The 14,495-nt window shown below is 38.7% G+C and overlaps 1 protein-coding gene across 3 annotated transcripts in view; it reads left to right on the plus strand.

The window, feature by feature from the left end:
* Nucleotides 1–14,495, plus strand: part of gsap (gamma-secretase activating protein) — a 63,816-nt gene that overhangs the window by 22,601 nt on the left and 26,720 nt on the right. For all 3 annotated transcript variants that reach the window (XM_026146149.1, XM_026146147.1, XM_026146148.1), the window contains 5 exons: nt 172–294; nt 537–592; nt 3,377–3,408; nt 6,587–6,648; nt 8,534–8,629. In XM_026146149.1, the coding sequence (XP_026001934.1) occupies nt 172–294; nt 537–592; nt 3,377–3,408; nt 6,587–6,648; nt 8,534–8,629 (369 nt within the window). The remainder of the gene's footprint in view (nt 1–171; nt 295–536; nt 593–3,376; nt 3,409–6,586; nt 6,649–8,533; nt 8,630–14,495) is intronic.

The following is a 14,495-nucleotide window of genomic DNA, read 5'->3' on the forward strand; positions in this document are numbered from 1 at the left end:
TGCATTAAATATTACCCATACAAATACAAATCACTGAAATTAATGCAGATGTCCATAATACATTTATATGTAAAACAGCGTGCACCGCTCCGATGTAATTATCCTCGATTGTTTTGCCCTTGCTTTGTCGCTGTTGCGGTGCCGCTTGCTTCTGTGTACATCTGTGAGCAGGCCAGGAGTCTCCAGGGCTTCTGGTCAGAGCTGCAGTGGAACACAGAGAGGACAAAATATCTCGATGCCGATCCCAACCCCCGATACAGAACCTCACACATGCAGGCCGACTGGGACAAAATGGTGAGTGTGGGTGTATGTGCATGCCAAAACATCCCATGTACTGATTGACCGTTAATCACCCATGTATCTGCATGTACATGAAATGCATCTGATCTCTGGTAACTGTTCAAACATGATCTTTGATGTGTGGGTGTGAATGCATGTGAGAAAATGTGCACGTCCTTGTCAAAATACCGGTGGGGTATTTTGTGAAACAATGGAAGCGTATTTTCAGCGTCTCTCATGATGGGTGTTTGTTTCAGAGGTCCGAGAGGAGACCCTCCAGCCAGATGAATCACATAGAGGAGAACACAAAGAAGTAGGTCTGCCTCCCACATGAGATTTGTTAAGAAATATGCTGCAGACTCACAGTCCTGAAACGAGAGGAGGGGGGCACCTCTGCATTATGTTCCAGTGTTTTTAACAATGAGTTCTGAAATTAGGCACATTTATCTCTAATGAGGTGCTCCCAGGTCAACATTTTACAGTGGTTTCATTGTAATGAATGTTTTCAAGCACTGTGCCCTTAGTTTTCACAAGCATAGGCTGATTGGCCTGATGGGGTAGCTGTGATTGGTTGTTAAAATCGAGTTTGAAATTGTCTCAAATTACAGCACTTGTCACAATAGCTACAAAAACTGGCACACAGCTCCAGGTTATTGCCAAAAAAAACAAAAAAAACTTGAAATGCGCTCATCTTTCAAGGATGTGGCTGGTATAATTGCTTATTCGACCTGAACAAACAATGTTTATTTAGGTCCCTATCAATGCTCAGTGCCAGTTAGCTCTAAGCCCACTTGTTCCAATCAAACACAACCCCTAAAGACTGCACTCTTATCAGATCTCTGGCCTAATTTATTAAAGACTTAATTTATAGTCCCACAAATGTGTCCCACTTAAATAGGACAAGCAGTCTGTGCTAAGCCTTTGCCGCCAGAGTTGTGCTCTCACCCAGCATCTTTTTCCATGACAAGATCCCTGCATCGACAACCCGTTGTTTTAACATTAGACTATGAAAGCAGATAACTTGCCTGTAAAACTCCTAAGTACCTCACTGATCTACTCACTTAACATTAACATATGGGAAAGCTTAAGTCTTCCTTTGTTTAGAAAGGTACAACAAACATTGGACTTCCAACTTCTGGAATACTTTGCCAGATAATGAAAACCTTCCTGTTTTATGATGCATGCATGGTTGACACTGAGTAAAATGTAACTAAAAACAGGATGCAATGATTTCCAAATTATTCACAGTAGAACATAGAAAACATACCAAAATGTACAAATAAAAAACAACAACAAAAGAAACATGAATTTAATGGCAGGAACACAATTTAAAACAGTTGAGACGGTGCCATGTTTACCACTCTGTAGCATCCCCTCTTCTTTTAACAACAGCCTGTAAACATCTGAGAGCTGAGAGGACCAGCTGCATGACTTTTAGGAGAGGAATGTTATCGCATTTTTATCTGATAGAGGATTCTAGCTGCTCAACAGTCCTGGGTGTTCTTTATCACATTTATGAGCTGGTGAAACTATTACTAGTAAACCATTCTGTTGTAGTATGTTGTAGTTTAACATTGTCTTGCTGAAACATACAAGGGCTTCCTTGAAAAAAGGGAAAAATTAACTGGATGGGAGCATGTGTAACTATAATACATGTATATACATTTCACCATGATGGTGCATTTCCAGATGTGCAAGCTGCCAATTCTATATCACTATTATACCCCATGAGAAATAATACCATAAGAGATTCAGGCTTTTGAACTGAGGGCTGAAAACAAGCTGGATGGTCCTTCTCTGCTTGATTGCTGAGGACGAATTAAATTTCGATTTGTCCGACCTCAAATCAGTTTACCAGTTTGCCTCAGTTCATTTTAAATGAGCTTCGGCCCCAAGAAGACAACAGAGTTTCTGGATCATGCTCACGTATGGCTTCTTCTTTGCATGATAGAGCTTTAACCTGCATCTGGCTCGTACAGAGATTTCTACAGATTCTCTGAATCTTAATATTTATGCACTGTAGCTAATGAGATATTCAGAGTTTTTTGCAATTTTACATTAAATAATGCTATTCGGAAATTGCTTCATAAGATGTAAACACAGGTTTTTGCTGATAGGCAGAGCTTCACCGCCTATCTTCACTTCTGATAAACTCTGCCTCTCTAAGATGCTCTCGTTATACCCAATCATCTGACTTTGTCCAGTTGACCTAATTAGCTGTAAAATGTTCTTGCAACTGACTCTTTTCAGTACCACATTTGATATTCTTAGTTTAACAATTTCATATATATTTCCCGCGTCCTTTTCTGAATAACATATGGGTTTGTGAGATTTGCAAATCACTGCATTCTGTTTTATTTGCACGTTACATAGTGTCCCAACATTTTCTGAACTGGGGTTGTGTCTGATTTTCCATTCGTAACTTTTAGGACCCCTTGGGAGCCTCTTCTCAGAATTGGATGTGAGAAGTTTAGTTGCTATAATCCAAGTCAGAGTAAACTAGAAAACCCCAGGGCTGTATTTCAGTATGGAATAACAAACCTGATATAGTCACTTTGCTCTGTGTGAAAGTAACACCAGTAATAGTGTGATCGATACGGTTCTGAGACAGCTGTAGAAAACATTTAGTTCACCAATCATAATGTCCACTCTTTTACTAATCAACCTCTCTTTGAACTTCAAGCTTCGAACTTCAAGCACACAGCATCCAAGCTTTATAGTTATTTTTGGCACAAATGTAACCACTTAGCAGGAATAAAAGAAGTCTGCATAGCCAGAAAGTGAAATCATAACTACAGCCCTTTACCATTTGATGATGACTGAAAGTGGACACATACCTGCATGCACCATAGTTTAAAAGCCTGCTCTGTTTGTTTCAGAGAGCCAACCAAACACCTTTTTGGTTTATAATTAGCTTCCCCCAGGCAAAACTCTGGAACCTGCTTACAAACTTTTTGCTTTCATAGTTTTTGCTGCACACTGCAGCAAATGTAGAATTATACTCCCTCCTCAGCTTACAGCATAAAATGTAAGACTCTTATTATAATGCTGGCTTGAGGGATTGTTTTCACAAAAAGCTTTGCTTCTTATTTTGTAGAGTTCTATCAATGGTGGACACCTGGAGTCTTGGTAAGATGGCATAAGCACACTGATGTCGCACACAGACCCACAACATACACAAGTACACAGACATACTGCAGCATGGACATAATAAATACTCAAACATAGACTTATAATGTAACTCTATACTGTGTGTGAGTATATTTGGGCTTGTGTATTCTTATGAGGCTCTATTCACGCTCACTGGAGTGTGTGGCTAAACAAAACTACCTCACTAATTTATCTTGGAATGAGACAGAGACGAAGGAGGCAGAAAAGCAAAGAAAGAAAGAAAAAGAAAAGCCAAGAGAAAGAATGCTATACATGATTACATAACACTGAGGAGCTTGGTACTTGCATATCCCGCTTTCTCCCTTATTTTCTTTCCCTTGTCACGTGTCTCTCATATGCAGTATGACGCACGTAGCTCCAGTGCAGCTGTTACCTGTCAGACACAACACAGGACGTTCTCCACACAAAAACACACACACGGATAATATACCCACATCCTCCCTCAGATTGATTTTTAAAACACACATATGATTGTGTTCCTGTTTTAACGTGTAAATAATAGCATACTTGTAAGAAGCTAATTTCACTGTAAATAGTTTATGATTTGGTATTTTATTAAATCTGTTATGTGGGCGATCATGACTGCTGGATTTTGTTGCATTGATAGAAGACGTTTTAAACTTTTTTTTAAATTTTATTGCATTGAATTAGTGATGCAGATTTATGTGCACAGATACTATTCTCCAGTTTACCTCTTTTTATCTGATTCAAGGCAAGGCAAGTTTATTTATATAGCACAATTCAACAACAAGGTGATTCAAAGTGCTTTACAGAGACATTAAAAAGAAATAAAAAGCATGATTTAAAATTGATTTAAAAAAAACAGTAGATAAAATCAGTAGTTAAAATGTTAGTTTTGAAATTTAAGCTTAAAAGTGTGGATTTGGTGCTTTATTTAAATGCAGCTGAGAACAGGTGAGTCTTCAACCTGGATTTAAATAAACTGAGTGTTTCAGCTGATCTGAGGCTTTCTGGGAGTTTGTTCCAGATATAATGAGCATAAAAGCTGAATGCAGCTTCTCCGTGTCTGGTTCTGACTCTGGGAACTGATAAAAAACCGGATCCAGATGACCTGAGGGATCTGGAAGGTTCATACTGGGTCAGGAGGTCACTGATGTATTTTGGTCCTAAACCATTCAGAGCTTTATAGACCAGCATCAGAACTTTAAAGTCTATCCTCTGACGGACAGGCAGCCAGTGTAAAGACCTCAGAGCTGGACTGATGTGGTCCACTTTTTTGGTCTTAGTGAGGACTCGAGCAGCAGAGTTCTGAATGAGCTGTAGTTGTCTGACTGATTTTTTAGGTAGACCTGTAAAGATGCTGTTACAGTAATCAAGCCTACTAAAGATGAATGCATGGACTAGTTTTACCACGTCCTGTTGAGACATCAGATCTTTTATCCTTGATATATTCTTGAGGTGATAGTAAGCTGATTTTGTTATTGTCTTAATGTGTTTTTCTAAGTTTAGGTCTGCATCCATCACTACACCCAAATTTCTCGCCTGGTTTGTGGTTTTTAGGTGTATAGATTGAAGTTCTCTGGTGACCTGTAATCGTTTTTCTTTGGCGCCAAAGACTATTACCTCAGTTTTGTTTTTGTTTAGCTGGAGAAAATTGTGGCACAACCAGTCATTAATTTCCTCAATGCATTTACCAAGAGCCTGTACAGGGCCTCGGTCTCCTGGTGACATTGTGATGTATATTTGTGTGTCATCTGCATAGCTGTGATAGTTTATTTTGTTGTTCTTTATAATCTGTGCCAGTGGGAGCATGTAAATGTTAAACAGAGGGGGTCCCAAGATGGAACCTTGGGGAACTCCACATGCGATACTTGTGTGCTCAGATGTGAAGTTACCTATTGATACAAAGTATTTCCTGTTTTCTAAGTATGTTTTGAACCAGTTTAGTACAGTTCCTGAACGACCTGCCCAGTTCTCCAGTCGTTTGAGTAATATGTTGTGGTCAACTGTGTCAAATGCTGCACTGAGATCCAGTAAAACTGAACTATTCATGCTAAAGTGTGGTTTAAGGGATGGCAGTATTGATCTGGCTGGACTCGTACAGTTTCCTTGTGAGCAGGGATGTCATGATATCAAATATTTATAGAAATTAAATACACACATATGATAATATGTGGCTCATTTTTCCAAGCTTTCTATCAGTATTAAAACATTATAATTTTAAAGAATTATTTTTGGCCAGGAGAGTCACGAAGTTAAAATTTAACACCATGTGGGTCGGGTTCTTTTTCATACAGGTCTAGGTGGATTTGGATTTTTTCCTTTAATAAATGAGATCATTTAAAATTGGCATTTTATATTTAATCAAGTTATATTAAAATTTGATGATCTCGAAGAAAATACAAAAGAATATATTGAGATCACTAACTGATGCAAAACCAAAGAGACTAAATTCAAACGACTCTTCACGAATTAATTTCCAGTGTCAGTATTGTTGATGATTATGTCAGCAGTATAGTTTATTATGGGACCCCATCTAAACCATCCACTTATTCAATTCAGGGTCACGGCCTACATGTAAAACAGCTGATTGCTTTGAACTGATAAAAGGCGTACATTGAACCTGGCAGCACAGTCTGCAGGTTTGCTGTGCATTGCAAGCACTTTTTTTTCACATCTGTAAAAAACATTTTTTGCTGTAACATCAAAAAGTTCACTTCTTGCATGTGTGAAATGGATCAAAAGATGTGTGTATTTGTGTATGCACGCATGTAATAATTCATCTAAAGCTGCAGTGTGGTCCACTTTTGTGAGATTGACATGAAACAACTTCACCATGCCAAAATACTCTCGCACTCACACACACACACACATGGCGGGACTGCAGCTTCTTAACCCCCAAAGGTTTGGGATTTATTTTTAAAGCAAAAAATGCTCAAAAAGAATCTATTAATATCTTATATTCAGCTTCTTTTTTTATTATAAATTTAAAAGCCATGAAGAAATCAGACTTTTTGGTTTCTTACATTTCTACTGATGGCTTGTTTAATGATGTTCCAGGACTCACATACGTGCCTACCTGCGCTTGATTAATTTGGCATCGCTTCAGCATCAAAGCTATCTTCAAACGCCCCTTTTATGCGCACACGTTTCACTATTGCCTGCTCTCTTCTAGATAAGAAGCTGGTGCCGCTTTTCCAGGAGGAGGATCATCAACAGAGGGCATTCATAGGCCTGGTGAGTGAGCGGTCAATAGCTGCATCTTCGCAGACATACAAATAAAGTGGACTTCATGTCCAGAAGTACGTTTGATGTATTTTTGCTGGGGAGTTTCAGTTACTACCAAAAAGAAGCTTAATGTTACTACGCAGACGGTGATATTTAACCCTCTCAGGCTCAAATTAAACTTTTTGTTGCTAATGCACAACCAAGTCCTGCAGTGGTACTTCTGAGTAAAAAAAACTCATAAAATATGTATGCGGGGTAATCAGGTTGTTAGTTTTTAACTGTTACAAATCTGCAACGCCTGCCTCGAGAGGGTTAAAAAAGTGTGTCTCTAAATTTGAGGAAACAGTTCGGGGAGATCCTTTTTCCTTGGTTTGTTCGTCATGATCTTTTAATGAGGTTTTAGGAGTGTATTTCTAAAATCAAATAAGACCACACTGTTACACCACCGCCATCAGGCTGAACCACTTATACAAGGGAGGAGTGATCCATGCTTTCCTGTTGTTTGCACTAAATCCTTGCAGAAGAACTTGAGGCTCATCAGATCAGAAAACATTTTTACAGTCATTGCCCAATTTTGGTGAGCCTGTGCAAATTATAACCTAAATTTCCCGTTCTTTGACGACAGTGGTGTGGTCTTCTGCTGCTGTAGCCCATCTGCTTCAAGGTTTGACTTGTTGTCCATTAAGATGTGCTCTTCTGCATGCCTTGATTACTTAATTGAGTTATTTATTTTGAGGTCAAAGCAGTCTGCCCATTCTTCTCTGACCTCTAGTATCTAGAGAACTGCTGCTTTTTTTTTTTTTTTGGACTTTTTCTGTAAACCCAAGAGATGGTCCCAGTAGGTCCATCTCTTGGGTTTACAGTGACTTTAAGTGACAGTGGGATTAGCCTCACACAGGCCAATCCCACTGTCACTTAAATGTTCAACTTCAGCAGCATCAACTGATTAGACATTTAGATTAACAAGAAATTCCACAGCTTTACCTAATTAAGTGGTCCATGAGTGTATATTTGCAGCAGAGGCTTAGTTGGTAAAGCATGTGTCAACAGTATCGTCCTGATCTGCATCTGATCTGTTCAGATGTGTAATAGATGTGTTATCCCCCTGCCAACACTAACTATACTGGTGTATAGTAAAAAACAAGTTGATTGTAAAATGCATGTGAAAGTCTCAGATTGTTTATTTTACAGCTTAACATCTCCTTGTAGTATTTTTTTTTCCTACACTGTAGGTTGACATACAGGCCACCAAAAATCTATAGTGAAATGCTGACAACCAATTATTGTCCTCCATAGTCATCTTTAAGGTGAAGTTCCCGTTCTGCTTCAGATGAGTCAACACTTTAAAAAAGGGCCATCTTAAGGTCCCTGTCCTGCATTTTTTCCCCCCACAGTACATCGTTTGATGGACAATTTCATATCGCCTAGTTTTCCCTGTGCTCAGCATAGTTTCCAAAGAGCAGATAGCTTCAATTTAATGGAGTTTTGTAGAGATGCAAGCAGTCTTTTAGCTATTCTTAGAATGACCCAGTCTTGCTATCTTCCTCTCTTTTGCCTTCCATCTCTTCTTCCATTTTCACATTTTTTAGCCCATCTCTTTCCTTTTCTTGCCATTCACTCTTTTTGTCTCTGCTCACCCCTTTCCTTTCCTTTCCTTTCCTTTCCTTTCCTTTCCTTTCCTTTCCTTTCCTTTCCTTTCCTTTCCATGCTTAAATCAATTTCATAACATATTTGAGGGAAGCTTTCGAGGTGAACTCATTTTGACCCTGCTGAGTGCACTGCAAAGTATGCTTAAAACACACCAACTTTCGCTTGACGGCACTCACACACACTCACACACACTCACACACATACATGCACAGAAGTTAATTTGTGTATTTTTTTTGCATCCCAGACAGTTGACAAGCTTCGAGAACACCTCAGCAGACACCTTCCTCAACTGGGGAAGAAAAAGATTGACTCGCTGGTTGTCAGCTATGTAGCCAAACTGGTTAGTACACATTGTGTTTGTGTGTGTGTGTGTGTGTGTGTGTGTGTGTGTGTGTGTGTGTGTGCGTGTGTGTGTGTGTGTGAGAGAGAGAGAGAGAGAGAGAGAGGTCTAGGAGCTCTGTATATCCTTTTGGATCTATTTTTTTTTTAAAAGATTTTTCACTTTTGTCCTTTTTTGGGGGATGTATCGTCACACTCCCAGCAAAGATTACACAGTGTATAAGTCAGAGAATTTTCACTATAACTAAATATTTGACTATCCATTTTAGAAAACCCCTCTAGAAGCTGTCAGGTCGCACTTACAGTCCTCTCAGCAGCCATCACTTCTCTCTAAAGACCCCTTTGCTAAATCCATAAATCCACTCTAAAAAAAAAAAAGGGGGGGGGGGGTGACTAAATTTTTTCTCTGGTGTTTCTTTGTGCGCTGCAGACACCTGTTGATTTTTGGAGTTACATGAAACAACTGATGGGACTGTCTATTGTGTCTGATGTGTGTTTATAAAGACATTGAACCGTGTCAAGAGATCAGCGCTCAACAGGCACTGATGGAAAAACTGCTTTGAACTAGCTTTACAAAATACCGTTTACTTCCCACTGGAAGTAGCTGAAATGCTTCTAGTGTTAGAAATATAGTTCAGGGAAGTAAAGCTACTAAAAAAGCCACTTTACTAGAAAGCCATCATTTGTTTTGCAGATCAGTAGTCACATTTGTCATTTTTAAATGTGACATGTCAGCAAAATACATCTGTCCATTGATTTCATTAGAAAAAGTACCAGCTTCAAAAAAGTTGTAGCAAGTATAGTAGTAAATATAGAATAGTAGGTACTTCTAACATTTAAGAAAGCCCAATTTAAATAGTAGTCTTTTATTATTAAAAAAGCATACTATTATACTTTTGTTTGGCAACCATAAGGCATGCTGATAAGCTGACATCAACTGAAAGTCAGATATTTTATTTTGAAAATCAGATTTTTGCAGGATGTGTTAATTTTGTAATGCTTCTTCTAAAACACCTTCTAAGCAGCAAATAAATAACTTGAGGCTTTTATTTTGAAAATGTCACGGCATTGAAAACAAACAAACAAAAAAATCACTATTTATTTATTATGTATTCTTTTTTATTCATTATTACTAAACTCCAGTGATCGCTCTCCTGGTATTCTGGGGGGGAAAAGGTAAATTCAGTAAAATCTCTAAAGTTTGGCATAACAAGAAGTTCCCATGGTCTTTTTCTTTGCAACCAGGAAATAAAAAAACTTAAATATAACTGATACTTCTGAAATGGCATGAACAACTTCTTTTGACATAATGGCAATAATCAGTATTACTGGGGAATTTATCCATGATGAAGTCGTCACTGTGAGCACTGAGCAAACCTGCGGGGGTAGCTGCTGGATAATTGCATTGCCTGGGTAAGCCTTCACAGCAGCTGGGATCACGATAGAAAAAATGAGCTTGTCAAAGTGAGCGCTATTAGAGTAGAAATGGGAAAAATAATTAGAACATAACATTTTATTTTATAACCCCAAATATATTTAATAAGTATTTTCAGCAGTTAAATGCACAAAATACAAAAAGACAGTAAAAATAACTAAATTAATTACTATACGAAGCCCAGTATTTTTTCTTATAATGGAGTATATATTCAATTTAACCATTTGATGTGTTTGTTTTTATGTTTTATTGTGAATAAAATCGTTGTTTAGAAGAGTTTTAGAAAATTTTCCCCGTTTTTATTGAGACTTGCTACACAAAGCACAAATAAAATTTTCATTAAAATGTACAGCTCGTGCAGATAGGATCTGCACATCCAAGTGGAAAGACTTTCTCAACCTGTGTTCAGTATCAAATAGAGGTTCTTGGCTCTGTAAAGTCAGTTTTTAGTATTCCTGGTGGGTGAGTCCCTTCACAGTTAGGAGCCCCTTGAAAGCAGACATACGGCATACATCAACACAACAGTGTTAAATCAGGCCAAGGGTAAGGCGGGAAGTGAATTGAAAGCAGGATGCATTATGTTTTGGGACATTACATTGTGGAATTGTAAATAACAGAGTATAAAAAAAAAAAAAAAGAAAAGAAGAAATCCTCTCTGTTCATCTGCTCACAGTAGGATCTGTCGATGGCTCAGCTTGGTATGGTGGGCTCCTGAGCTTTAACCTGCGCCTTTGGAATGAAAATGATTTTTTAAATAATAATTTCTTTTCTTTGGTTGCATGAAAGTGAACATTTGGATGACGGACTCATTTAAAAGATGCTCAAACACCTATGAGAAACAGGGGGGGGGGGCACATTTGACTTTAAGCTCACTAACTGACTCACATCAAGCTGACTCATGCTTGAAAAACTCAGGGTGGTACTACAAAACAGAACATCTCCCCTTCTTGTTGGTGCTTATTGAGACTAATGGTTACATTGACACAGGGGAAAAGTTGGCAATGAAAAAGATTACAGCTTTTAAGAGCTGGGGAACTTCTGTTATGATAGATTACAGCTCGGCAGTACATTATTGTCATAGTTATTTATTTCCTGTCCCCGTTGCCACAGACAACGGAGATGCATTCCTTTTTATAACACAGCCAATGTCAAGGCAAAGAACAACCACACTAATAGCCGAATATGAATTGCTAAAAAAAAAAAAAGTATTGCAACTAATAGGCTGGAATATACTTACTATGCAGTAGAAAAGTTGCTCTCTACCCAAGGTTACTAAACTTTTTGCTAACAGGAGACCTACACGGGTAAATCCAGCTTCCTGTCTGGGCCGAGGTTCATTAAGACAAATTGGCGACTTTATAAATTGGAGCAGAAGGCCGCAGAGGGATAACTGTGTTTGTGTGTGTGCCTTTAAATCACTTGATTGCCTTTTGTTTGACCGTTTTCTCCACAAAGACGCTGCTCCTGCATCAGCAACGAGCTGCTTGAGCTTCTAGGAATTTGTTTTGTTTGAAAGGTTGACAACCGAGTACAGTTTCTAATTTTTGGAGAAAAATACTTTGAAATGCGTGATGAATGCAATGGTCTTTTGGGGCATTCCTTTCCTAATTTGTGCTTACAGTGCTGACAAAATGGGCTTTAAGAAAATTCAAAAAGAAACGGAGAGGAAAAAGGATTTAAAAGAAATTAAAGATAATAAAGAAATAAATCCCCAGACAAGAAGCACTCTGAGAACTCAGCCCTCCACCAAAGCAGCTCACTCTCTGAGCAGTATTTACTTTAAAGCAGATAATATTGTATTTTTATATGTTCATTTGTTTTCTTTGTTCTTTTTAAATGATCTTTAATAAGGGTAGCATGACAGATGTTTACTTTAATTACACAAACATTATGTAGGAGTAGATCATAGGTATCGATTCATAAATAACATGGACATGAATAACTGTAGCTTATCAGATAATTTCTAACTGACTAAGCAGCATGAAAGAAAGGCAGATGCGAAATGTAAAAGTGAGATCAAAGGTCAATTATGACCTGATATTTGGATGCAAACTATAATGTGATATTTAGAATCTTTATACAGCAGTATGGTTTCCAAAATGTTGCCCCTACAAACAAAGGCAGTAGAATTTTTAAGAACAGTTTTAAAGATAAAAGACATTTTCTGAAGGTTTATTTGACCTTGAAGAAGAGGTCAGAGGTCAAAAGTAACGTTAGAATCCCCATATATTGTTCCTTTTATGTCTATATGTTGTTAATACAAACAATGGCAGTAAGACACAGTTTTATATAGCTGTATATAGTAATATTACCATTTTGGCCTTCACATCAGTCTTTTGAAGGAAATGTTAGAGGTCAAATGTGAGTTATTATTTTAAATCTGTATAGATACAGTGGGGCAAAAAAGTATTTAGTCAGCCACCGATTGTGCAAGTTCCCCCACTTAAAATGATGACAGAGGTCAGTAATTTGCACCAGAGGTACACTTCAACTGTGAGAGACAGAATGTGAAAAAAAAAATCCATGAATTCACATGGTAGGATTTGTAAAGAATTTATTCCTAAATTAGGGTGGAAAATAAGTATTTGGTCACCTCAAACAAGGAAAATCTCTGGCTCTCACAGACCTGTAACGTCTTCTGTAAGAAGCTTTTCTGTCCCCCACTCGTTACCTGTATGAATGGCACCTGTTTGAACTCATCATCTGTATAAAAGACACCTGTCCACAGCCTCAAACAGTCAGACTCCAAACGCCGCCATGGCCAAGACCAAAGAGCTTTCGAAGGACACCAGGAAAAGTATTGTAGACCTGCACCAGACTGGGAAGAGTGAATCTACAATAGGCAAGCAGCTTGGTGTGAAAAAATCAACTGTGGGAGCAATCATCAGAAAATGGAAGACATACAAGACCACTGATAATCTCCCTCGATCTGGGGCTCCACGCAAGATCTCATCCCGTGGGGTCAAAATGATCATGAGAACGGTGAGCAAAGATCCCAGAACCACACGGGGGGACCTGGTGAATGACCTGCAGAGAGCTGGGACCAAAGTAACAAAGGTCACCATCAGTAACACACTACAACGGCAGGGAATCAAATCCCGCAGTGCCAGACGTGTTCCGCTGCTGAAGCCAGTGCATGTCCAGGCCCGTCTGAAGTTTGCCAGAGAGCACATGGATGATACAGCAGAGGATTGGGAGAATGTCATGTGGTCAGAGGAAACCAAAGTAGAACTTTTTGGCATAAACTCAACTCGTCGTGTTTGGAGGAAGAAGAATACTGAGTTGCATCCCAAGAACACCATATCTACTGTGAAGCATGGGGGTGGAAACATCATGCTATGGGGCTGTTTTTCTGCCAAGGGGACAGGACGACTGATCTGTGTTAAGGACAGAATGAATGGGGCCATGTATCGTGAGATTTTGAGCCAAAACCTCCTTCCATCAGTGAGAACTTTGAAGATGAAACGAGGCTGGGTCTTCCAACATGACAATGATCCAAAACACACCGCCCGGGCAACAAAGGAGTGGCTCCGTAAGAAGCATTTGAAAGTCCTGGAGTGGCCTAGCCAGTCTCCAGACCTCAACCCCATAGAAAATCTGTGGCGGGAGTTGAAAGTCCGTGTTGCTCGGCAACAGCCCCAAAACATCACTGCTCTCGAGAAGATCTGCATGGAGGAATGGGCCAAAATACCAGCTACTGTGTGTGCAAACCTGGTAAAGACCTATAGTAAACGTTTGACCTCTGTTATTGCCAACAAAGGTTATGTTACAAAGTATTGAGTTGTATTTTTGTTATTGACCAAATACTTATTTTCCACCCTGATTTACGAATAAATTCTTTACAAATCCTACCATGTGGATTCATGGATTTTTTTTTTTCACATTCTGTCTCTCACAGTTGAAGTGTACCTCTGGTGCAAATTACTGACCTCTGTCATCATTTTAGGTGGGGGAACTTGCACAATCGATGGCTGACGAAATACTTTTTTGCCCCACTGTATATGTTGACAATACACACCACATTTGTAAGGCTTTTTGTCGATTTTCAACCAATAAATCATTAGGTTGATCTTGAAGACCTTGCCAAATTTTAATGGCTTGTTAAAATGACCTTACTCTACCACCCTGCAAAGTTAAATCAGAATTCATTCAAAACCTTTAAATCCACTATGGAAACTAGAAAAAAAAGTAATAATACAAAAATAATAGTTTTCCTTTGTCATAGTTTCCATTTAAAATTGTTATCACCCTTAGCGGGGGTTCATATTTTTTCATGGCTTTTAAAGATACAGAGTTTGGGGGGATTTATGGTGTTATTTAGCACAGACGGTGCAGGGGTAAGTTTAACATTATTTAAAACTTAATAAAGCATCGTCAAGAAGTGGGGGGGAAAAGCCCAGAGGAGCTTATTATTATGTTTATCCTGAACACC

The sequence above is a fragment of the Astatotilapia calliptera genome, chromosome 17 (genome assembly GCF_900246225.1).
Source record: "Astatotilapia calliptera chromosome 17, fAstCal1.2, whole genome shotgun sequence".
Classification (NCBI taxonomy): domain Eukaryota; kingdom Metazoa; phylum Chordata; class Actinopteri; order Cichliformes; family Cichlidae; genus Astatotilapia; species Astatotilapia calliptera.